The sequence below is a fragment of the Thunnus thynnus genome, chromosome 5 (genome assembly GCF_963924715.1).
Source record: "Thunnus thynnus chromosome 5, fThuThy2.1, whole genome shotgun sequence".
NCBI lineage: Eukaryota > Metazoa > Chordata > Actinopteri > Scombriformes > Scombridae > Thunnus > Thunnus thynnus.
In genome coordinates, this window is record NC_089521.1 from 32333474 (window position 1) to 32358936 (window position 25463).

The 25463-nt window shown below is 39.9% G+C and overlaps 2 protein-coding genes across 5 annotated transcripts; both read left to right on the forward strand.

The window, feature by feature from the left end:
- Positions 1–648: 648 nt before the first annotated feature.
- LOC137183615 (G2 and S phase-expressed protein 1-like) lies at positions 649–10070 on the forward strand. The gene is made up of 13 exons (XM_067590792.1): positions 649–720; positions 980–1050; positions 1158–1215; positions 2274–2683; positions 3569–3786; positions 4579–4740; positions 5001–5133; positions 5501–5863; positions 6188–6257; positions 6990–7196; positions 7352–7604; positions 8598–8714; positions 9821–10070. Exons 1-13 carry the CDS (start codon positions 698–700, stop codon positions 9905–9907), a joined length of 2172 nt encoding a protein of 723 aa, XP_067446893.1. The 5' UTR covers positions 649–697; the 3' UTR covers positions 9908–10070.
- Positions 10071–10651: 581 nt separating this feature from the next.
- On the forward strand, positions 10652–22111 carry LOC137183616 (hatching enzyme 1.2-like). Of its 4 annotated transcripts, none has more exons than XM_067590795.1 (8): positions 10652–11017; positions 13955–14000; positions 14828–14980; positions 15972–16089; positions 16925–17103; positions 21188–21269; positions 21714–21843; positions 22002–22111. In XM_067590795.1, exons 1-7 carry the CDS (start codon positions 10943–10945, stop codon positions 21838–21840), a joined length of 780 nt encoding a protein of 259 aa, XP_067446896.1. In that variant the 5' UTR covers positions 10652–10942; the 3' UTR covers positions 21841–21843; positions 22002–22111. The 4 variants fall into 4 exon arrangements, with proteins under 4 accessions (XP_067446896.1, XP_067446895.1, XP_067446897.1 ...); XM_067590794.1 differs by having other exon boundaries at positions 22005–22111; XM_067590796.1 differs by having other exon boundaries at positions 22019–22111.
- The last annotated feature ends 3352 nt before the right edge of the window (positions 22112–25463 follow it).

Below are 25463 nucleotides of genomic sequence, written 5' to 3' on the forward strand. Positions count from 1 at the left end.
CAGTAGCGCAGCAGGTTTTAATTGTTTGTGTGTTTTCGTGTCGCCGTTTTGAATGCGGAGCAGCAAAGGTTTGTGAGTTTTCAGAGAAACTTGAGGTTTGTAGTTTTGAATTTTTGTCAAACTGTGAACTTTGTACGAGTATCTGAATGAAGCAGACTTCATATTAAAAGCTCGAATGAGTCACCGTTTGATTTAATTAGCTGGATTTAACGACGCTGAAATTAGCTTCGGATTCAGAGTTGAGTTGAATAAGTTGGATAATATTTAGCGGTTGAATCTCCGTTTTTTCACCACTTAACGTTGCACTTGTAAAAAAAAAAGTGTTATCCATCTTTGCAAAAGTCTTATCGCTGTTTAAACCCAGTTTCAGATTTGTGAAAGCTTTATTTTTCTCACGAGAACATAACATAGGGCGATTTCACTGATATTTTTCCATCCAGACCACATTAGAGTAGACCAGGTCCAGATGAAAAACCACTAAATTTAGGATTTTCAAATCTGGACTAGATTATCATTATCATCAGTATCATTAAGATTTGACAATGTGTAGTTGTTTTTGATCTAGACCTGGTCTAAAGTGTTCTGAAGGGGGGGGGGGGGGGGAGCGGTGAAATCGCCCCTTTTCAGTTCTCATAAGCAAAGTAAAGGCTTCTCAAGCCTGAAAGTGGGTTTAGACAGTGTTAAGGGCTTTGTTACGATGTCTAACACTTTTTCACAAGTGTAAGTGGTTAAAAATCGCAGTTTCAGCCGCAAAATAACATTATTCATGTCTTCCTTGAACTTTCCCTTTAACGTTGAATCAGAAGCTAACTTCAGCGTCGCCTGGATTTAGCTAAAGTAACGGCCGAGCAGGCTAACGTCAAAGTGAGCCTGAAAGTTGAAGTTTGTATTTAAATTCTGTCTGTCAGCTGTTTGTCAGAGTGGCAACCTGAAATATCGTTGTAATAGTTTAATGTCAGAGCTGAATGTACCGCTGCAGGTGTGATTCGGATCAATCTGCCAGCCAGAGGAGAACCAACAGCAGCGGGATGGACTGTCGAGCTAACAGCGGCAAGTTAATGCTCACGGACCCATTTATGCACTGTTGACACCATGTCCATGTGTGTTGTTAAACTGTTTAATGCTGAGAAACGTACCATGCTTGTGTCTCTGAACAGATGTGATGTTTCTGCCCGATGAAAAGTTTGATTTCAATTTGTCTCTGTCACCTGCCAGGTAGGACACCTGCACAGTTTCTGTTTACCAGTGTAAACTACAGAACTACCTTACTTCTACTTAGTACTTCTTTGCTGCTAATACTTACATACTTTTATTTAAGTAGGATTTTCATGCATATAGGACTTTTACTTGAAATTGAGTATTTTTACATTGCTGTATTGGTACTTTTACTCAAGTAAAGGAACTGAGTAGTTCTTCCACCACTGCCAGTGGGTAAAAGTTCCACTGGGAATCTCTAAGTCTCTGTAAAACAGGGTGTCCAGGTGCCAAAATCCAGATGAGTTGGCATCAGTTATTACTTTAGGATACATGGACCTTTATTGTCATGTCACCACAGTTACATTTATGGTTTTCTCTTCAAATGCTACATATGATGACATTGAATTGTGTTTTCCTGGGCTTTGGTGATAAGGTAGCATAAATGCAAGAAGGATTACGGTTTAAAATAAATAAAACAATATAGTGTGCAAGGTTGAATTGAGCGGTTGAGCTTGATGCAGCCCGAGAGGTAGACCTGCAGATACTACAGAGAGTCCTACAATCTTCCCTGCATGTATCTTTGGAGAGAAATAATTTAATCTATATTTAAATTTACAGGTAATATTCTCATTGAGCATATATGGAAATGTCTATTAATGAAAATTAAAAGTATTGTAAAATGTAGTGAATTAAAGATAGAGATTTGGCATATACCAGATGTATTCTTTTTCTTACACCATTTTATATATAGGGCTTGATCGAAAACAATTCATTGATTCAAACAGTCAAAGGGTGACATCTCCTGGTAAACTTGTGGTACTGCATCAAATGGAAGAACTGAATGTGAGACCACATGATGAAACAAGATGAGAAATGAACCCACTACTCTCATCTTATAGTTTGGTTTAACACATATATTATTAAAAAACTGAAATGTGAAAGTGTTCATTCACACAATACATTTACAAATCTGTAAATGTTTGCAGGTGGGAGTGTCTGTTCTCAATAACCACTGCTGTAAGCTGTTTGTGTTCCTCTACATCAAGATGTCAGTGTGATGTCGTCTCTCTCTGCAGCTCCAAAGGTGATGAAGATGAGGTGTTTGTGGATCAGGTCAGCCATATGGAGAGGTGCGTCGCTGTTAACATGGCATCTCGGCTCAAGGACGGAGGTGATGGCGCGCGGGTGAGCTGGAGCCCGCTGACTGGAGATCAGCTGGACGCCATGTGTGAGGAAGCTCACAGACTGGCCAACCTCCTGCAGAGCAGCAAGCCAAGCCAGCCACATGGCGTTGATGACGAGATAGCCAACATGACCAGTGATGCTACAACTGACAGGGAGCAGTTTGCCCAGGACACTGAGGCTAAACTGGGTGTGATTGGTCAGCCAGCCAATTCACTCAGTCCCGTCAAATGCCAGACTTCCTGTGTGCAGGAGAGTCCCATGAAGCAGCTGCCGCACGTCAAACAGCACCAGAGAGGAGTCTGCTCCAACAAAGCTTCATGCTCCCACCCAGCCACCTGTGCAGCTTCATGCACCCCCCCTGCCACCAACGCAGCTGCATCCACCCACCCTGCCACCAACGCAGCTGCATCCAACCGCCCTGCCACCAACACAGCTTCATCCAACCGCCCTGCCACCAACACAGCTGAATCCACACGCCCTGCAACTAACGCAGCTTCATCCACCCGCCCTGCCACCAACACAGCTTCATCCATCCCCCCTGCCACCAACACAGCTGAATCCACACGCCCTGCCACCAACGCAGCTGCATCCAACCGCCCTGCCACCAACGCAGCTAAATCCAACCGCCCTGTAACCAACGCAGCTGCATCCAACCGCCCTGCTACCAACGCAGCTTCATCCACCCGCCCTGCTACCAACGCAGCTTCATCCACCCGCCCTGCCACTAAAGCAGCTGCATCCAATCGCCCCATCATCAATGCAGCTTCATCCATCTGCCCTGCCACCACTGCAGCTTCATCCACTCCATCTGCCCCCAAAGCAGCTGCATCCACCCGCCCTGCCACCAAAGCAGCTGCATCCAACCACCCTGTAACCAACACAGCTTCATCCACCAGCCCTGCCACTAAAGCAGCTGCATCAAACGCAGCTGCATCCACCCGCCCCGTCAGCAATGCAGCTTCATCCATCTGCCCTGCCACCAACACAGCTTCATTCACCCGCCCTGCTACCAACGCAGCTGCATCCACCCGCCCCATCAGCAATGCAGCTTCATCCATCTGCCCTGCCACCACTGCAGCTTCATCCACTCCATCTGCCCCCAAAGCAGCTGCATCCACCCGCCCTGCCACCAAAGCAGCTGCATCCACCCACCCTGCCACCAAAGCAGCTGCATCCACCCACCCAGCTACCAACGCAGCTGCATCCACCCGCCCTGCTTCCACCACTAGACTCAGCACCTCCAGCCCTGTGGTCATGGTCAAGGCTAAGCCCAGGACAGCGTTGCGAGGAAACACAGCGCAGGGCGTTGGTGTTGTGCTGCCGAGTAAACCAGCTGCCCCTTCGACTTCCTGTTCAGCCAACAAGAGCAGAGTGGAGAAAAACAGACTGCAACCACCGAGCAAAGTATGATTTTTGTTTCATATTGAATCCTTTTCAATTCACAGGTGAAACATTGAGTCTATAAAACACCAAAAATAATGACCTGCCTCAGTTTACAAGACTTTCGTGACTCCATGTGGCTAGCTAGCTTTGGCTATCTTGTAGTAAATTCTTAGGTTACATCTATGTGACAGAAAAATTTCATTAAAGCTTTTTTTTTTTTTTTTTTATTTCATTAACTTTTAGTATTAACAAAGTAATAGTAACAAACTCCCTGCAACTGTGCACACAATCTGCAGTTTACATGGACAAAAACAAGGCAGCAAAACACATGTTGGATATTGTGAGTCAGAATAATTGCAGCTATATGTTAGCAACCCGAATCAGCTGTGTATTTGCTGACATTCCTCTTGCCATCAAATGACCTGAATCACTCACTCAGTGAGTGAGTGTATCCCTGTGAACAAATCACATTCTCTTGCAACTGACTGAGAGCTCAACTGAACTGACTGAGAAATGAACAGATCGTTTCAGGAAGTGATTCAGTTCATTCACCCAAAGACCCATAGAGACAGACACTCTTGCACTGCATTTCTCCTTTTCATCACATCCAACTCATGTAACACTGCCATCATTTTTTTAATTCCTCATGGATCTAATTTGTATGATCTACCTGGTTCCTCAGATGTGGTGGAAACAGTGGACCAAAGTGGACCTTTAGGTGACCCACTGCAGGGTTCCCGACCCCCAGTTTGGCAACCACTGTGTTAATAGATTAATCAGGTATTGATGTTATCTGTCGGTTTCCTGTCGCAGGTGGCGGCAGGTTGGAGAAGGAGTCCAAACTCTTGTTCCTCCAGTAGAGCGGAGTCATATGAGGATCTTCTGTCCGATTCGACAAGCGTGGCCTCTGATATCAGTGACTCCTCCCTGAACTCCAGCCTGCTGGGAAAACGCACATTGGCTCCACCCACCAAGGTAGCACACCTGTTCTCTATCACACAAGTGTACAAACTGATTATGATAATATTGATTTGAACTGCTCAGTTCTTGTTGTGAAGGATCACAAGTACACACTGCTTCATTTTAAGGATCCACAAGTAAAAAAAGGTTGATGTAGATTATTATTATTATTATTATTATTATTATTATTATTATTATTATTATTATTATTATAGAAATTCTAACATGGTGTGTAAATAACTGATGATTTAAAAAAAAAAAAAAATTTCTGTCAGAGTATGAGGAACCCATCAGGTGTGAAAGCTCCGCCCCTTCAGAGAAGGAGAGTGACAGAGAGAAAGAACACATCCTCGTCCTCATCCTCAGTGTCGAGCTTCAACTCCAGCCTGTCTCTGTCCCCTGCTACAGGTAGGCTAACTGCTAACAGCTAAATATTCTTCTACCAGCTAACTGCTAATAGTCAGTGGGCCGTGTGCGGGACATCAACCACAACAATTCATCATCTTGTATACTATGAACAAATAAAAGATGTTGGTGAAAACATCTGAAAATGATCACTAAGTACACAGCAAGCAACAGATCCCTGATAACTTGACTAAACATCCACCAGTTAACTGCTAATTTAAATACTAACAGCTAACTGGCAAACAATAAACTAACCAGCTAATAGTTAACTGCCCAGCTAACTGTCACCGTCTAACTAAATGCTAAGTACTTCCTGTTTGGGTTGTCCAATTAGAATATGCAGCACTACAGGTGTTATGTCTCCTTGCAGGTAAACCAAACTCCTCTACTAGTCTGAGCAGCTACACTGTCCCCGCCCCCAGCAGCATCAGCAAACCTGCCAATCAAAACAGGCAGCACCGCTCTAATGTCTGTGCTGCTGCAGAGGCTGTGTCTTCCACCACTGGCCGCCGCTCGCTGTCCACCCAGGCCAGGAAGTTGTCTACACCACTGAAGAGAGCTGAGGCCACACCCCTCCAGCCCACGTCTTCCAAAAGAGTTTTGGAGAGGACCGCCTCCATCCCTGCCACTGCCTCAGCCCATCTGCAGAGTGGACTGAAGGCCAAACCCAAACCTCAGACCCTGGCCCCACCGACAACCAGCGGAATAGTCAGAGGAGTCCGCCATGGAGACGGTATGATGATGTCACAGCTGTTTAATGTCTGTTTACTCTGTCATCACATCAGAGTTACATCTGTTTGTTTCATCCTGGTGTTCATTCAGAAAACTCGGTCAAGACACCACAGTTTGTATTCTTTCAACCAATCACAGGACAGGAACAAGGAACCTGAAACTTCGCCTGGACTTAAAAACATCAGACCAAACTCCAAAGACACAATCATGAATTGAAGGAATTTAATTTAAATCTTGTGGATCACACTAAATGACTAAAAGTGTGTGTCTGTGAGTCTCTGGTACATCTGTCTGTCTGTCTAACTTCCTGTCTTTGTGTGTTAAGGTGTTTCATCCCCAGATGTCTCAAAGATGTTGATGCCAAAGAGGCTGATGTCAGCGAGCAGCGTGGACAGGTGAGTGACATAGTAGTCGGCTGTATTGTTGTCCCTGCAAATGCCTCTATATTACAATACTTAAGGTAAAAAGCTGTTTCAGTCGTTCCCTTCCACTCTTAACTGCCATCAAGCAGGGACGCGGCACGACACGTCTACCACAGCAGAACACGTCCATTATAACTGAAGCTGCCACACTCACCACGGAAGCTGCGCCCACCCGCATGAGCATTGCACGCTCATCTCTATTTTTACACGGCCGGTCTATGATCCATGATCCTGTAATTAAAACGACCTAGTTAATTAATCTTGTACCAGTTAATATAGCCTACGCTTCCATACCCTTCATAATCATAACTTTGTCTTTTGAATTTCAAATTTGGCAATGCTCGTTCAACTTGTTTACATTATGTTAATAGGCAATAAGGAAAGGATCAAACACAGCTGAAAGCACATATGAAATTATATTTACAGTACACATGCAGACAGGTCTTATTTTTGTAATAGTTTAAGTGGCAAATGCTTTATTTTCCAAAGTATCCTACTTGAAATCTCCTCAGAAGACACAGCTGGCACGCAACAAAGATGCAGTTGGTGTAGGAGGTTTAAAAAAAAACCAACCAACCCTGCTCCTCCCCGTTCACATGACATGTCCCGTTGGTGCCTGATGTACTTTAGCCACAACTCTGTAACTCTGTCTTGAGCCTGAAGTTAGTTTTTTGGGGGGTTAAATTTTACCTTCCTCTTCTGTAGTGTTCCTCAGAAATCCTCTGCTGGCAGCTGCAGGTCGCTGCAGGTGAAAGCTCGTCGTCCCTCTGCCCTCCCCACCCCGCTGAGAAGCAAGATGTCTGCCATCCCCACCACCACGCCCAACAACCAGACCCAACCCGCAAGGCTGCCAACCACCTCTGACCCTGATCACTCTGACTCCGCTTCGGCCAGGAGAGCGAGCAGCTGCAGGTGAGATGTTTCAAACTACTATCAACCAATAGAAAAGCTGCTGTGACCTCTTGGGTGGGGGCGGTCCTACTGCAGCAGATCACCTGCGTGTTTCCTTGTCAATGACAGCTGTTCTCACTTTGTTTTTTGTTTTGTTTTTTTGCCGTTTTTGTTAGTACGTGGTTGTTTCTGTGTAGCCCCACCCCACCAGATACACAGGGGGCAGAGCCTGTTGATGCCCTGGACATCCAGCCCTTCTGTCTGGAGGAGGAGGAGCCCCCAGCTGCCCCGCCCTCCACTTCTCCACAGCCCGACCATTCAGAGAGCATGGATACTGGAGTACTGAGTCAGGGCGAATCAGAGCCCGGCAGAAATCTGATTGAATTGAAGACTACTGAGGAGAGCGAGAGCAACAGCAAGACACAGGAGGTCAGAGGTCGCACACGAGCACACATAACAGTGTTGAGTTTGAGAGTTTTTGAGACATCAGTTTTTATCACCTGTTCTTGTCTGCAAAGAGATTTGTAGTAATATTTGTGGAAAAATTGAAAAATTGTCCAATCCTTTAAAGGTGCCAACAAAAGTTGTGTTTTCACAACAAAACACATAGTGTATGTTCTTGTTCTAACAGAAGTGTTGAATGCATTTCCTTTCTCATAAAATAAGTATTTAAAATTTTATTTTTCGTTTATGAATATAAAATCCTCCCTGCCTTTGTTGGTGCATTGCTCAGCTGTTCAAATGGGAACCCACTTCTTAAAAAAAATAACAGCTCCATAGTCTACTAGAGGTTAGAAAATCTGCAGGGTACCTTTCTAATCCAGTTAATTATTTAAAATCAATCTTGTCTGGTTTATTTCATACATTAACAGTTTCTCAATTAAATTTCAAGAAATTTATTATACCAGTAGGTTTTCTTTTCGTCTGAGTTTTGGTTTTGTTGGATTGACTGATGAATGCTTCAAGTGTTCAGTTCAATTTTGATGTGTAAAATATTTTGGGATGAACCTCCAACCAGAGTCCTGTATCTAACATGCTGTTCTTGTAGGTTCTTGGTCTGGGAGGGTTTGGGCTTGTTACAGTTTCCGGTCTAGTCACAGGTTTTGTTCTTGTCACTCTGTGGTCTTGTCACAATGAAGTAATTTGATGGACCTTCATGTGTTCAGGTCAGTTTGATGTGTAAAATCTTTGCTGGTGAGGCTCTTCATAATTAAAGTGTCTTATTGCAAAGAAACTTGATGAAACAAAGCTCTTCATCAACCTCAGAGCTGATTCTGCCGCCACAGGCTGAAATTACAGGTTCATGTTCCGAGTCCAGAGTCCACAGCAGCTTCATCCTCGGCTCAGTCTGATCAGCTGCTTCCTTCAGAACAATCTCACAGATCTTCATCAGTCTGACGTTCTCGCCGTTTTCTTCTTCAGGTTCTCCTGTTCGATCTTCCAGCTCCGACACTACAGCCTCAAGAGAAACTGCTCATCGACCTGACCAGCACCCCCAACCTCATCCGAACCAGCAACAAGACCTGCACCACAACTCAGGTAACAGACACCTCACCTGGTTATATCCACAAACCCAGACATTATATAAAGATAAACATAGTGTGGTGGGACATCATCCGTTGGTTTGCAGTGGAGCTGGTTTGAAGCCCAGAGCTGCAGCTTACAGTTGGTGCCATCTTTTCTGTTTGCAGCCAGGACCTTCCAAATAAGGAGTGTGGGGTGTTGCTTTTCATGCTCTGGAAACTTGCCCCACTACCTCAGGCTGAAGCTAACGCTAGTTAATTGGGAAAAACCGAGCACTGCACACTTGAACTAACATGAGCTACTTTACCTAAATTGTGTTAAAGCTATAATATGTAATTATTCTGCATTAAAATGTCTAAAAACAACTAAACCTATGTTATATATTTTGTTGAGTTGTGTACTTACATAATCCCAAATGTTCCCAACAATTTTCAAACCCATAGAAATCTGTAATTTTAATCAAGGTAACGGACCGTTTCATTTGGTCGCCCGTCAATGGCGTCATACCTCCTCTACCAAAGAGTACAGTGCACGAGATGCATGCTTCAGCATTGTTTGTCCGCTACAATTGCGTTTACCAAAGAGTAACTTATACACATTCAACAGTTAAATTGTTGTGAAATTTTAAAGTTTAAATAGGTTGAAATACCCAAATTTTACACGTTATGTCATCGCCTCAAGTTGTGAGAAGGTGTGTAACACCATGTCTCCCCAGTGGCACACTCAGTAAGTCACCTTATCTGAGAAAACAAAGGTTCAGAGCTCAAATCCCCAGTTGGCCAATGTAGCAATTCTTGTATGTGTTATGTTTTCAAGTGTTTATTGATCTCATATTAAGTCAAATAAGCATCCAAAAGCTTGCAGTTTGCTTGACCCCCATCATTGCCGCTTGCGGCTCTATTTTTGTGTGTTTTAATGTCTTTCTGTTGCTTATTTTATATTATTTTCTTTCTTTACCACTTGTTACGGTCTTATTTTTAATCATTTCACTCTTCTTGGTCCTTAATAAACTTTACTTATTTACTCACTGTTTTGACTGAATTAGTTTTGAAATAAAATCTTTTTTAAGAAACAGTTTTTTTGGTGTTTTCACCCTGTTTTGTTTAATTTTTTTTCAGCAGCTGATCGACCTGAGCTCTCCGCTCATCAAGTGGAGTCCAGAAGACAAGAAGGAGAACAACGCTCCACTCATCAACCTGTCCTTCTGATCCAGATCCTTCTAAAGACCAGAATCTTATGGTCTCTGCAGTAAACTTGTTTCTGTCTTGAGAAACTCTAATAATAATAATAATAATACATTTTTATCAATGAAATGTTAGTATTATGTTTTAAAGATACTGTGAAATAAAAAATATATTTTCCCAGTTTTAATCCTGTGTCCCTGGGTTAATTGTTCAGTTGTCTAACTAAGAATGAGTATCTTTATAAAAATATAATACTTGCCTTCAAGTCTCTTAAAACAACAGTCTGGTGCGCAAACAAACAATGAAATAGGTTTTTCTTGCCATAATCATTCCTCCTCCTCATAGTGGCTATTAAAAGATCACCTTCATAATGCACTTATTTGCAAGTGACGGGGGACAAAATCCACAGTCATTCTCCTGTGAAAAAATGTATTTAAAAGTTTATCTGAAGTGAACCTTCAAATCAAGTAGATATCTTTCAATGTTACAGTCCTTTAAGTACCAAAGTCCCTCTTTTTGTTACTATACTTCCACCACAGCTCAACAGGGAAACACAAAGAGGGAATTTGATTCTAAAAAGACTGTAAATGTGTCAGATATCCACTTGATATGACTAACTCAGACTGCTGAAGTTTCACATTGAAAGCACATTTGAAGGAGATCTTTTAATAGCCAGTATGAACAGTTCATAGCCAGTATGAACAGTTCATACGTTATAAAAAAGACATTTAAATGCAATTAAAAAGAGTTGATTATAAAAAATAAGCTAAAATAGACTATTGAGGTTCATTCATTGTGCAACAGGCAGCCCAGGATCCATAAACAGGCAGGTGTCCTCAAGGCCAACACTCTCACAAGGTAGTGTGAAGTTTTTAGATTTTATGTAGTTGAGTTATAGTGGGAATCAGCAGCATGTTCTCAAGGTAACGTGCCTCTTATCACTGAGCAAAGTGGTGTTTATCTTCAGGAGTTAACAGGCACACTATATACACTACATATAAACAGGGACTGCAGCAGGGTCCAGGTACAGTTTAACACATACACCTGCAGGCTGGTAACATGGCTTTCTTGAAGTACACGCTCAGTTTCCTGATCCTCCTTGTGGTCTCTGACTGCTCCTGGGCTGAAGAGAAGGTGAGGTTATGTGTAATATCTCTGTGTGAAGATTTTTATGAATAGTAAGATTCAACATAAAGATGAAATGAATAACATGTTGTCAGTGGTGGAAGAACTACTCAGATCTTTTACTTATGTAAAAGTACCAATACAGCAATGTATAAATACTGCATTACAAGAAGAAGTCCTGCATGCATGAAAAATCCTACGTAAGTAAAGGTACATAAGTATTAGCAGCAAAATGTACTTCAAGTATTTAAGTAGTGGTTTGGTCCCTCTGACTGATATATTATTATACATGACATCATTAGATTATCAATACTTTTAGCTTTTGGACTAATCTTTGATTTTTGGTGAAATATTGGATTGTTTGAACATTTACTGAAATGAAACCATGTGAGAAGTTTAGAGGAAAAAATCACTAAGAGAATAAATAAGAATACAGGCTGGATGTGTTATCCGTGAGCTGATATTTTTAAATCTGTTGTTAAATCCTGCTGCTGATCCCATGGTTTCCACGGATACTAAACAACATGTGTATTCTGTAAAATGATCCACAAAGCACATTTAGATAATAATAAACAAATATGTAATTAAAAGTGTTAGTATAGTAGAATATATAACAATACTGGACTCCAGGAAGATTAAAGGTAATATTAGGAAATAAAGTGATCATTGGCAAAAATGGTGTTATAAAATAAAAACAAACTTTGCGATAAGGACATTTTGAATTAAGAGCTGCTCGAATTAAAGGTGCACTATGCAGGATTTTCCTAAAAAACAATGTATAGACTCATACAAATGTAATCCCCCTCAATTATCATTTATGACCTACTAGAAGTGTGTGGCGGTGTATTTATCTGCAAGGACTCTGTCTTCTGTCTGTACTTCCTTATTATCTTGCTGTGTTTGGGATATTTGTGGGGGTGTAGCCCCCAGCGCACAGGGTGTGAGGTTGGGACTCATAGAGTAATGACCAGGTTACATCACTGTCTCCATCTCTCTCCTCTTCTCCACTCGACTCTCTGTCTCTGTGTCATGAATGCATTAAGAGCTTCAGGTCTATGTGTCTGCTTGACCGAGGGCGGGGCTGAGCTACACACATGCAGAGCAGTGAGGCCACAGTGAACAGGATATATTATAGTGCAATTACTGTTTTATTAGGGCCTGAGCCCCAAAGGAGCGAAGACCCTCTTGTATTTGTTCCGTTTGTTTCTTTCTTTAATATATCGCCACTTAAACCCTAAATTTGACCCCCTAAATATGCTCAAAAATTCACCAAATTTGTAAAAAATTAACCCCCAAAGTGCCAAAATGTGCTTGAGAGTGCCACCTATGTAACTAATATGGCCGCAACGGCCCGTAGGAATGTCGTAGAAAGATCGAACCAAAACTCAATTATTTGTCTCATCAAGACCTACAAATCATTCACTGACACCCCTGACCTAAATCCAGCAGGAAGTCTGCAATATACACATCAAAGTACGACTTTGTGCCAATTTTGGACCCCGAACAAACGCTATCTCCTCCGAGGGCATTAATGTTATCGGTTTCAAACTTTGCTACATGACTTATGACACTGTGCTGAACAAAAGTTGCTAAAAACTTTGTAATAACTCGAACTGTTTAGATTTTATAAGCCCTGAAAGTTGCTGTGCCACATTGCACCTTACGATGTAAACCAATGGGGAGGCAATCTCTGGACATGGCCTTTGTGTCAAACAGATGCTTCTGACATCTAACCTATAAGTCTGACCACTTTCAAACCTGTATCAATGGATTCAGGACGATATTTTCTACAAAAAAATGTGATTTTTAATGTAAGATTTGGCCAAAGTCATGGGATTTATGAAGATATTTCACAAGAAATCCTACTCTCAATCTTACAGGGAGAAGGAGGGAAAAAAGGCGGAGGATGGGTGTGACAGTTGAATGTAGCTCAGTTTTATAGAATACAGCAGAAAGGTCTAAATACATACAGTACATTATATACAAAGTTTGTATGAAGTTTGGGGTTACTGACATTTATTTTACAATAATTATAGGTCTTATATGTATAATCAGTAGTGGGGATAACTTATGAGGGGAAGGGAAAAATGGAGTGAGGGTGGCTGTTTAGTGATAAAGTGAAAAATAAAAAAAAGTAAAAATAAAACCATAACTAAATTTTGTAGCTCTGTACTGCAGTTTTTCGTTTATTAGGGCCCGTGCACCTAGTGGTTCGCTCACACTCTCCATTCAAATATATGAGTATTTTTCTGTGTCCAGCTGCAGTTACTCATTGTCTCTACACACTTGACAGTACACTTGTCAATCAAACTTTTACCAGTTCATATGGGTTAAAAGTCTTTACTTTTCTAAAAATAGACTTGATGAAAATTAGGAAATTAATTTCTTTTACACACAAACTCATCAAAAGTATTCAATTTATTAATTTAAATTACAGTATAGGGCTCAAAACTTGCATAATTTTGATGACACAGGGGTGAGCAAAACAGAAATGTCTCACCCTGCAGAAAATTCTCATCCTCACACCGTTGAGATTTGATGTTTCACCATGACAGAGGAAGTTGCTATAACTTTACATGTTTGATAAGAGTCCCATCCTGAACACGTCTACATGACAATATTCCATGAGTGATGCGAACTGGCTGAATAGCGCCCCCTAGGAAATTGCAGCAAAGCAGCCCCAGCAGCAGGCTAAACAGTGGACAAAGGAAGTGATGTTTAACTCCTTCCTGCCCTGTCTGAAAACAGCCCGGGTCTGAAAACATCTACATGCCCGTGACAGAAGCCCTTCCACTGCGCCGCACCCCGATGTATGCAAGGGTGTGAGGGCCCGTTCAACATTGCTTGCAGCTTTAAAAGTAACAGAGTACTAATAGGCGGTAGGCTACATGAATAAACTTTTCAGGTGAGTCCTTACTAATGACTGATGTCATCTTCTTGATCTAGGAACTATCTGTGTCAGAGCTGCTGTGGAGGGCCAACAAGGATGTTGGTAAGTAAGCATGCACATTCAAATCCTCAAATTTCAGTATTTTTTGCCCCATTAAGAGCAGGGTCGTCTGGTGATGTGTATGTATGTATATATATATATACATACATACATACATATGTATGTGTGTGTATATATATATATATATATATATATATACACACACCCATGTCCTGTTTCAATTAAGGGGAACGTTAATGCTATTGTACACAACAATATTTTAGACACAATTTTGGGGATTCTTCTGCCAGGCCTAGACCTTTGCTTCAGCTTTTAAACACATTTATGCGCTATCACTTGCATTGTAAGAGCATTATGATCAGGGATGATTATGGCAAGAAAAGCCCATTTCAATGTTCATTTGCGCACCTGATATGGCCTGAAATGGCTGAACTTGCTCCTTTATGGATATATAACAACTCTCTCTTTATACCACCTTCAGGCCAAAATGTCAACTTTACACATGCAATATGTCATAATCTTATTTATAGATTGCAATGAAATTTCAGGGGTACATTCATTCGCACAGGGGGATAAATTCTGCAACTCCACACTCAAAACGAAACTGTCATGAAACTAAGAGTAAGACAGTAAGAATAAACTAATCAATAAAGTAATAGTTTCAATATGTGGGGTATATAGAAATCACTAGGAAGGCTTTAAACTTTCAGTCCTGGTTGTCTGCAACAATGCCTGCGTTTCAACTTTACAATTATATGATTAGATGAGAAACAGATACAATCTGAGTCAAAATTTCCAGTAGTACATCGATGTACTTATTGTTTATTATTTAAATTACTGATTGAGCCTTTAATGTCATCCTTCAACAGTGCGTACGGAGAAAGAGCCCTTTGTCGTGGATGACATTGCTTATGACAATGAAAATGAGAGAAACGCTGATCCCTGCACCTCCGAGGGCTGCATGTGGAGCAAATCTGCTGACGGAAATATCTATGTGCCCTATGTGATCGCTGGACATTACTGTAAGTGACTGACTATTTGGAACAGTGGAGCAATGGTAACTTTATGCTTACTTTTTCACTTAAAATCAATCATCAATATCAGATGTGAATATATTCTACCAACCATTTAGCTAATGGAAATTTAAATTTGAAACTTCTCATTCAGAAAGGAGATATAAACAATTTATAAAAACATGTCATCTAAAATTAAGGAGGATTATTTATATTTCTTGTTATGACTCCTTCACCCAAATGGTTTTTACCCACATCAGTCTCTGTCAGTCAGTCACAACTTTGGTCCAAACTGAAACATCTCAACAACTATTGGATGGATTGCTATGAAATCTGCACAGTCATGATCTCCAGAGGATAAATCCTACTGACATTGATAATCTGACTTTCCCTCTAGCTCCACCATGAGATTAAAACATAAATTTCTCCCTTTAAAACTAATAACATTCCCATCAGCCTCAGCTGTTCTTTTTGTTTAGTCCTAATTAGCAAAAGTTTGCATGCTAACATGCTAAACTAAGATGGTGAAAATGGTAAACATTATACCTGCTAAACACCAACATGTTAACATTGTCATTGTAAGCACGTTAGCATGCTGATATTAGCATTTACTTCTAAGCATCATTCTGGCTAAATAAAGCCTCACAGAGTGGCTAGCGTAGCTTGTCTTTTTACAAAATGTTTTGCCACAGCTTGGATTCTTTTTCATTTTCTTTTTTTAATTAATCTACCCTTTTTATACCTAATATTCTTTAATGTTTTGTTTTGTTTTATACCTGCAGATAAAACAACTGAGAAGACAGCTTCTAAAATGTTTTAATTCATTTTTTATCTAAGGATTTTCTCAGAGGAATCAAAACCTTTGACCTTTTCTTTCTTTCTTTCTTTATCAGTACAATTTCCTTTTGGGATTAAAAAAGTATTTTATCTTACTCTATCTAAAGGGATTTAAAAAAAGACAAAATTGAAGATACTGTCTTACTTCTTTGTATCTTCTCAGCACCTCGTGAACGCGCCATCATCGAGCGTGGCCTGGAGTCCTTCTCCAGTGTCTCTTGCATTCGCTTCGTTGAACGCGACGCCCAGAGAGACTACCTGAGCATCCAGTCCGACAACGGGTAACATCTGTGTGTTTTCTGTGATTGTGTGTGTTTCTAAGTATGGTAGGTTTATATTGCATTATAAAATGCAATAAAATTAATATAGATCGATATTAGCTCTCTCAAACACTTGCTTTCATCATCCACACACGCTAATAGCTTGAGCAATAAACCTTTCGTATTCATGATAGATATGATATGATATAGGGATAGCAAACTTCAGGCTAGAGGCAGGTAGTAGGTTACAAGCGAACCAACGCAAACTCCGAAGCGAACAGACAAGGGCTTTGAAGGTTGTACCATTTCGAGGAGGGACTCTTTTTATATATTAGGTAAAAGCATCTAATTTGCCTGAATTGAGTGAAACACAATGAAAAAACCAATGGTGGGCCTATCCATAACTAATTTATATATTTTTTCAATTTGTGTTAAAATGTAATAATGTGATAATTATCACGACATTAAGAAGATTCTCAGGTTTCAGCTTCTTAAATGTAAATATTTTCTGGTGACCATTTTTATGACATTTTATAGAACATAAATCGCTTTAATCAAGAAAATATTGACAGATTAATTGATAATGACAGTAATCATTAGGTGCAGCCCTGGTTTTATAATTCATCTCATTGTAATGTTAATGTAATGCATGATATAACAAAATGTTTTGGTGGAGACTTTTGTTGCAGTGAGATGAATCAAGTAACAACCAAATCAAGCCAAGAGGACAAATATTACTGTTGCTAAAAAATCACGCTTTTACAGACTGAACAATGAATACCATTTTCAACTGCAACTCCTCTGGCCTGCTGTGATCGTTAATTTCCTTCTATTTCCTTCTATTTCACTAATTCAGCTGTTACTCCTATGTTGGCCGCCGTGGTTACGCTCAGACAGTGTCTCTGGACCGTAGTGGCTGCCTCTACCACAACACCGTCCAGCATGAGCTGCTCCACGCCCTCGGCTTCAACCACGAACAGTGCCGCTCTGACAGGGACCAGCACATCCGAGTCCTGTGGGAGAACATCATGCCCGGTCAGTACCTGAGTCTTCACATAAAAAGACACACATATAGAGATATACCATGATGTAACAGTAATCCAGATTTTTCTGTTAGACCTAAACCTTAATCTTAAACGCAACCTAAATTTACCCCTAACCTTAAATCTAAATCCTGATCCTGAGTGAAAGGAGTCTGTGTTAAAACAACAGTCAGATGCCAAAATGAACATTGAAACAGGTTTTTCTTGCTGTAATCATTCCTCCTGTTCATACTGACCATTAGAAGATCCCTTCATAATGCACTTACAATGTAAGTGATGGGGGACAAAATCCACAGTCCTCCTTCTGTGCAAAAATGTATTTAAAAGTTTACCTGAAACTAATATGAAGCTTCAGCGTCCAAATGAGTCAAATCAAGTAGATATCTTTCAACATTACAGTCTTTTTAGTGCCAAAGTCCCTCTTTTTGTTACTATGCTTCCACTGCAGCTCAACAGCAAAGGCAGATATCCACTTGATATGACTAACTCATACTGCTGAAGCCTCATATAAGCTTCACATCAACTTTTAAATGCATTCTTGCATAAAATGACAAACTGTGGATTTTTGCCCTCATCACTTAAATTGAAAGCATGTTTAAAGGGGATCTATTCTGTACAGATTGTAAAGCCCCTTGAGGCACTTTTGTGTCTATATAAATAAAATTGACTTGACTTCATGTATTTCATTCAATTTAAAAAGAAAAAAAAAGTTTGATATTTAGTACTGTGTAAAGGTTTGAGACACTAAAAGTTAAGTGAGGATGCTTTCAAAAGTATTTATCAATTTAAAGCTGCAAGCAGCGTTGGTCGGGACCTCGCACTCTGGCCCATCGGGATCGGATCATTTTGCTTTTTAAAAATGAGGGATATTTATTACAAGTGTGGTGTGCTTTTATTTTGAATGATTGATTGGCAGGATGAGAATTTTCTGCAGGGTGAGACATGTCTGTCTTGCTCACACCCCTGTCATCAAAATCATGCAAGTTTTGGGCCCATTCACTTGAATTTCAATTAGTAAATTGAAAACTCTTGATGAGTTTGTGTGTAAAACATATTATTTTCCTAATTTTCATCAAGTCTAATTTTAGAAAAGTAAAGACTTTTAACCCACATAACCTGGTCAAAGTTTGATTTGAATGGAGAGTGTGAGCAAACCCACACCTTTTTGAACATTCACTGCTTCCACATAGTTTAAGATACAGACTTCATTTGAACTTTAAATGGGTCACAAGACTTTGACTTACAAATCTTGAATTTACATGTTTTTTCTATCTTTTATTGTTTTTGAGATATTAGAGTGTGAGTTTTAAAGACTTTTCTTGCTCTTCCTGTGATTTTATAATGAGTGTGTATTGAGGAATGTTTCACAGCACTGAGGGAGTGACATCACCAGGAGCAGATGGAGAGGAGGATTTTAGAGAACACTTCTTGTGAAATCTCCTCATAAATCCCATGACTTTGGCCAAATCTTACATTAAAAATAATTTTTAGTAGGAAATTTCATGGCAAATCCATTGATACAGGTTTGAAAGTGGTCAGACTTATAGTTTAGACTTCAGAAGCCTCTGTTTGACACAAAGTTTATGCCCATTGATTGCCTCCCCATTGTTTTACATTGTAAGGTGTGATGTGGCACTGCAACTTTCAGGGCCTATAAAATCAAAACCATTCGAGTTATTACAAAGTTTTAACAACTTTTTTTCAGCACAGTGTCATAAGTCATGTATCAAAGTTTGAACCATTAATGCCCTCAGCAGCAAGGTCTTATTTTGAAAGGCTGATTGTGGACTTCCTGTTGGATTTAGGTCAGGGGTGTCAGCATAGGATTTGTAGGTCTTGATAAGACGAATAATTGAGTTTTGGTTAGATCTCTCTACGACATTCCTACGGTCTGTGGCAGCCATTTTAGTTACATAGGTGGCGCTAGAGAGCACATTTTTGCACTTGGGGGTAAATTTTTACATTTTATCAAATATTTCACCACACCTGATGTGCGTGCCAAATTTAGTGAGTTTTTGAGTATGTTTAGGGGGTCAAATTAAGGGTTTAAGTGGTGTAATAATAAAGAAAGAAAGAAACAAACAAACACATGAAAAACAATAGGGACAAACAAAAACTCAATTATTCATGTCATCAAGACCTACAATGCTGACACCCCTGACCTAATTCCAACAGGAAGTCTTTTGGGCTTGGTCCCTAATAACTTCATACAAAGTTCAGTAAACAGAAGAAACATAAATCAAATCAATATTTGGTGTGAGCACACATTGCCTTCAAAACAGTCCCCCTTGTTAGGGGCAGAAGAGGTTGATTCTCCTCTATTTCTTGAGAGGCAAGAGGGAGATCAAAACATAAAAAAAGAATATTTGGTTGAAATAAACCATTACCAAATCTCAGTATTATTTACAACATATTTTTTCTCTCTTCTTTGGAAGAGACAAGTAAAATGATGCTCCAAGGGTGGACGTCCTCCCTAACCAATCGACAACCAGAATGCAATACTGACATCGAGTTGGTCCAATGATAGTTTCCAGAATTAATCTTCAATTCTCTCCACTGTAAGGCAGAGTAGCAGCAGTAGATAGCTCCTCGTGTTAGCCAATGCAACAGCTGGCTTGTTGTAGCAGCCTGAAGGACTCTTTATACATCCATGGAAGGACTGTTAAGGACTGCTGTTAAGCTAATGGGAGAAATTATCTGGACCATGCAGCGCAGCAGCAGCAGGACGCTGCCGGGGAGGCTGGAGAGAGAAGCAACCGGAGAAACAACCAGTATTCAGCACTGATCTGTCCCTGTATCACATTATAAGCTTTGTGGTACTTTATATATTTCTGTATACTAAGAAAATACATAGGAAACACATGTAAATCATGTGATATCTTGTCTGTTTTTGATGAGAACATAAATCTGTTGTCACAATACAACAATACTATAAATTTGAATTTCACTTTGTTGATAAAATCACACATCTGAACCACTCCATGGCTAAAATGAGCTCTTCTTTGTTTAGAAACGATATGTATATGCTAAATGTCTTTAAAGAAGCAGCCTTTACACCACTCAGGGGTTTTTGTTTTTAAAAGCAAATTGTTTTATTGGCATATAAAATTGCCCCGCACCCCTCCGATTTCATCAGGTGGGGGACAATGACATAGTTTGATGTGGTTTGTTGTAAGATTCCATGTTGGTTTTACTCCCGTCCTCCCCAATTTTTTGAGTCACCAGCCGTTCCATCAGTGATGCAAACTGGCTGAATAGCGCCGACTACGAAATTTCAGTGACGCAGCCCCAGCAGCAGGCAAAATAGTGGACAAAGGAAGTGATGTTTATCTCCTTCTTGCACTGTCTGAAAATGACAGAAGCCCTTCGATTCCACTGCAGCCCGAAGTGCGTGGAGGCGCGAGGGCCTGTTCAACACTGCTTGCAGCTTTAATTTTTCTTGTCACTGAAGGTCTTTATGACTTTGACTGTATGTTTGGGGTCATTGGCATGCTGCAGAATAAATTTGGGACTAATCAGACGCCTTTCTGTGATATTTCATGTCGGATATGAATCTAGTTTCTAATTTTTTTGTACAGTACTGTCTATCATCATTTCTGCCACACTGGAGTTTCCCCATGCACCTGAAAATAGAATATTAAAATTGGCAACATTTGGGGTGGCTCTAGTGGCCTAGTGGTTAGGGAACATACCACGTGGCAGCAGAGTCCCCGGTTTGACTCCCGGTTGTGAGACCTTTGCTGCATGTCATACCCCTGGCTATATCTCCCTGTTTTCACTATCTCTCCACTAAACTGTCAAATAAAGGAAGAATTCAAAAAAAAACAACAACATTGAATTGCTGAGGTCATGAGAACCTAGGGACTTAAAGCTGTGGTCATTTAGCCACAAAAGCTTTGAGAGAATCCTGCCTTAACTCCCAAATCTACTTCACTGTACTTACCAACCAAAACAGCAGCCTAAATCTAGCCTTAATCTTAAACCCAAATCCTGATCCTAAAAGTGATGATTGGTCAAGTTCAAATCTCTAAACACAAACACAAAGACAGTTAACCATGTGCTTTTCATTTTCTCAGGTTTGGCGTACGCCTTTGACAAGATCAACACTCTGAACCAGAACACTCCCTACGACTACAACTCTGTCATGCAGTACCACAGGTTGGGGATGCTACGATCTGCTTCATCTAACATCTGTTTATTGCGACAAATTACTGATTTTATAATACATAACTACTTTCACTTTCACTTTCTTGTTTATATTACATTTTAAGAATTCATCAGCAACATCTTGTTACTCTATCTGAATAATCCACAGACCTCAGTATCAACAGTTTTTAATACTAACTATTTCCTGGGTCAGAAAGTAGTTTCAGTGTAAACTGTTAACACAGAGTATGTGGATTATCCACAGTAACATGCAATAAGAGAAATCTCTGAGACAGGTGTATCAAAACCTCAGTACATAAAGCTACAGTATCAACATGGCTAGAGGTGAGAGAGAAAATGGATTTTCTTTGGGTGAACCCTTTCAACAATATTTGAATAACAATAATTCTTAATATAAACTAAAAAAAAGTAACCTCTGTGTTTTAATAATTTCAGGTATGCCTTCTCTGCAAACAGTAAGCCCACTATGGAGCCCATCCCCAATGCAAATGTTGAATTTGGCACTGGCACCCAGATGAGCAAGAACGACATCCTCAGACTGAACAGGCTGTACAAGTGTTAAACAGTAAGAGTACACACCCAAGTTTTGGACAGATGCTGTACTTCTGTAGTTGTTATTGTTCTCTGTATAAATTTAACTTGCAGTGACTCATGAGAAAATGTAAAGCTGTGTTTGTTGCATTTAACATGTTTCTGTTTCTGTTTTCCACCAGGTGATGAAAGCAGCCCTGACAACACAGTGCCAGTGCAGACATCATACCATCTTTTTTGAAATTCTGAAAATGTTTCTTTATTCTTTAATACAATTGAATAAAAAAGTGGTACCAAATTAACATTTATGTACATGTGAATTGAAGTTTTTCTTGTCTTGTTCTTTGTGCACTAGTATCTGTACATTACCAAATGTTTATGCAGCCAAGATGTGTATGCAAAGCTGCTTTATTTCTTTATATTAACACTAAATCAAATGCCTACTTGTAATGTGAAAGGTGTCACTTTAAACCACATCTCATCACTATTAACTCTGCAGCTATACAGAATGTTTTAGCCTCTTTTAAACCATAGCTTTGGTCCAGTCTGTGCCATTGCCTGTATATAAATATTGACATCATGACAGCTCCCCATGAGTGAAGCCAAAACATCTCGATCGCCCCCTGGTGGCTGGCTGCATTATAGGTCATAAGTCCAGCCACCTCTATGTTAGCAGATGGACAAACTAAAAAAATCAAAGTACACGCCAAGTAAACTTTTCCCAAAGATGGTTTCTATTATTTTAGGTAATTCTTATCACGCTGGTGTGTGTCCAAGTGCTCATTTTTGATAAATTTTTAAATTAGTTATTTGACGATATAAAAAGGGGGTGTGATGTCATGAGTGACAGCTGTGACAGCCGCTCTCAAACCTTCGTCAGGCAGCAGTATAGCTGAGAGAGTGTGTCCCGCAGACATTCATCCTGCTGCCTGACCCTACTGCAAAGACTCCGGCTCCAAATGATGTCACACAAGCAAGATGGCAGCTCCTGGAAAGGAGATATTATATTAGCTAATACATTAGCATAACAGCTTTGGGCTGTGTGTCTGTGCTTGCTTTGGAGTATGTCTGCCCCCTAGTGGCTAAAGACAAATTAATGCCATTTTAAGTCAGATATGGGTTAAATTGTGAGCTTTTTCACATTCCTCTGCTGCAGAGGGAAAGTTTCTCTGTGCTCACTTCAAATCTGAGTTCAACACATGTACCTTTGGGCATTATTTGTGACATCAAATCTAGTTTGGTGCCAATCATGGTCCAGTATGTAACTTACACAAGTGTGATGTGGAAACTTGAAACCTCCAGTGCATAAACTCTGGGAATGGACTTTTCAGTGAAGTAGGAGACATCTTGTAGTAGATTTTTAATGTAATTTAACTTTTTGTGGACAGTATCAGACACAAAATATTCTTTAAAGCCAGCTATTTTTATACAGCACCAGTCAAAAGTTTGGACACACATTCTTATTCAAGGGAATGGGAACTTTTGCCCTTATGTCTGAAAACATTTTTTGAGGGGTACTTTAACAAATTAGTATACAAATTCAACCATTCACATGGTTGTTCGCATAGGGAGTGACAGGGTGGGGGTTAAGGTTAATGGGTGGCAGTTGGTGGAAACAATCTTCATGTGGTCTGTTTGGTCTTTGGTTTCAGCCGGTCTTCAGGTTTGTCCCCAGCTTCAAGGCAACTGACCTTTTTAGTAGCAAACATTTTGACTTTTCATATTGTAGCAAGAGAAGCACAGGTGTTACTAATCACTTAATGATGTCTCCGTTTCTATTAAAGTGTTCCAGTAAGCCATGGCCATGTGACAGTCATCCAGCATGAGCAATAAATATCAGAACAATGAAATTAAAGCAGTTAAATGGAATTCAGTCATCATTCATTTTATTATTTACACTTGTGCTTATACTGAAGCCAGTAACTACAGACTAATAAGTATGCTGCCAGTACTCTCAAAGGTTGCTGAGAAAGTTGTCATTTAACAACTGACAACATTTCTTAATACAAGCAATTTTGGTCTACATTGTATGCAATTTGGCTTTAGAGCAAATCATTCCACCGAAACTGCTATCTTGCTCTTAATGGAGCAAATTAAATCAAGACTTGATAAAGGAGGAGTAGTTAGTGCTGTATTTTTTGATCTGCGTAAAGCATTCGACACAGTCAATCATGATGTTTTAATATCGAAACTCTCTAAATTTAACTTCTCATCTAGAGCACTGGCATGGATGTCTTCATATTTATCTAATAGGATACAATGTGTTAAAGTTGGTGACACACTGTCCAGTAACGTGAAGTGCACAATGGGTGTTCTACAAGGGTCAGTGTGAGGTCCCCTATTATTTAGCCTGTATATTAATGATCTTCCTCAACAGTTTCATGATGTAGAACTGCAAATGTATGCAGATGACACCGTTGTGTACACACATGCAAAAACAGCTGAGTTAGCTGCTGCTATGCAAACAATTGCATTGGAAAGGATCACACATTGGCTTGATCAATCATGTCCAAGTCTAAACGTAAACAAGACAAAATTTATGTATGTATGTTTTTCTCTAAAAACCATGGTGCACCCTCCTAACGCTGATATTTTCATCAAAGGTGAAAAAATTGACATAGTTACTGATTTTAAATATCTTGATGTGACACTGGATCGAAATTTGAACTTTAAGAAACATGTTAAAAAACAGTTAAAACCGTAAAGTACAACTTAGCAACTTTAGACATATTAGAAACTGTCTCTCTTTGGACGCAGCCAAGATATTTATGCATGCTATGATTCTTTCCCATATGTCTTATTGCATCACATGTTGCAGGCAGGTGGGAGAAACAGCCATAAAACCTCTTGAGTTCTTATACAAACAAAATCAAAAACTCTGGACAAAAAGCCAATGCATTTCCATCACTGTAGGGTACTGGAGAAATACAATTTACTGAGCTTTGAGAATTTTAGATTATTCTCACATTTATGCTTAGTTTATAAAATTTTAAATGGTTTGGCCCCTCCTCCTCTATGTGACTTTGTGTACATTCACTCAGTAAGTTCTATTAGATCCTCCAGAATATGCTCTATACAAGATTGTACCATACCATTTTGTCGCACTGCATTTGGGCGGTCAGCTTTCTCAGTGAAAGTCACAACTCAGTGGAATGCCCTACCTGATGATATGAAGAACTGTAGTTCAATCAATACATTCAAGGCCAAATTAAAAATTAACTAAAGACCAATCAGCTGTGTGACCACTAGTCTAAACTCCATCTATTGTCCTCTCATTAGCGCAGATAGTCTTGTTTTTAATTTTACAAGTTTACATTTTTAATTTCTAATTGACATTGTGGGTTTATGTGATGTGTTGTTGTGTGTAGCTTTGTATTTTGTATTTTGTATAGTGTGTTCTGTGTGTCTTTTGCTTTGTACTGTTTGTTGTTGTGCTGTTGTATGTTTTGATTGTGGCGGGCTGTGGATGCAAATTAGCTCTGAGCTAACTCCGGTGCAGTGCATCTTTAATGTTTAAAAACTGCACACTTTCCCAATTGATAAATCAAATCTACTAATAAGTATCATGTGTGTATCCAAAGCCTGATATACAGACGGGTGACAAATTAAAGGAAAAAACGGTTCAGGTCTGAGTGCTTGACCCCCACAGTGAGG

Excerpts from the sequence above, each read along its gene's own strand:
- LOC137183615 (XM_067590792.1), top strand. The coding sequence starts at position 698 with ATGTCTAACACTTTTTCACAAGT. Across the intron at positions 721-979 it reads TCTAACACTTTTTCACAAGT|GTGTGATTCGGATCAATCTG; the intron begins GTAAGTGGTTAA and ends GTACCGCTGCAG. Across the intron at positions 2,684-3,568 it reads ACAGCACCAGAGAGGAGTCT|CTACCAACGCAGCTGCATCC; the intron begins GCTCCAACAAAG and ends CCACCCACCCAG.
- LOC137183616 (XM_067590795.1), top strand. The coding sequence starts at position 10,943 with ATGGCTTTCTTGAAGTACACGCTCAGTTTCCTGATCCTCCTTGTGGTC. Across the intron at positions 11,018-13,954 it reads GCTCCTGGGCTGAAGAGAAG|GAACTATCTGTGTCAGAGCT; the intron begins GTGAGGTTATGT and ends TTCTTGATCTAG. Across the intron at positions 17,104-21,187 it reads GTGGGAGAACATCATGCCCG|GTTTGGCGTACGCCTTTGAC; the intron begins GTCAGTACCTGA and ends TCATTTTCTCAG.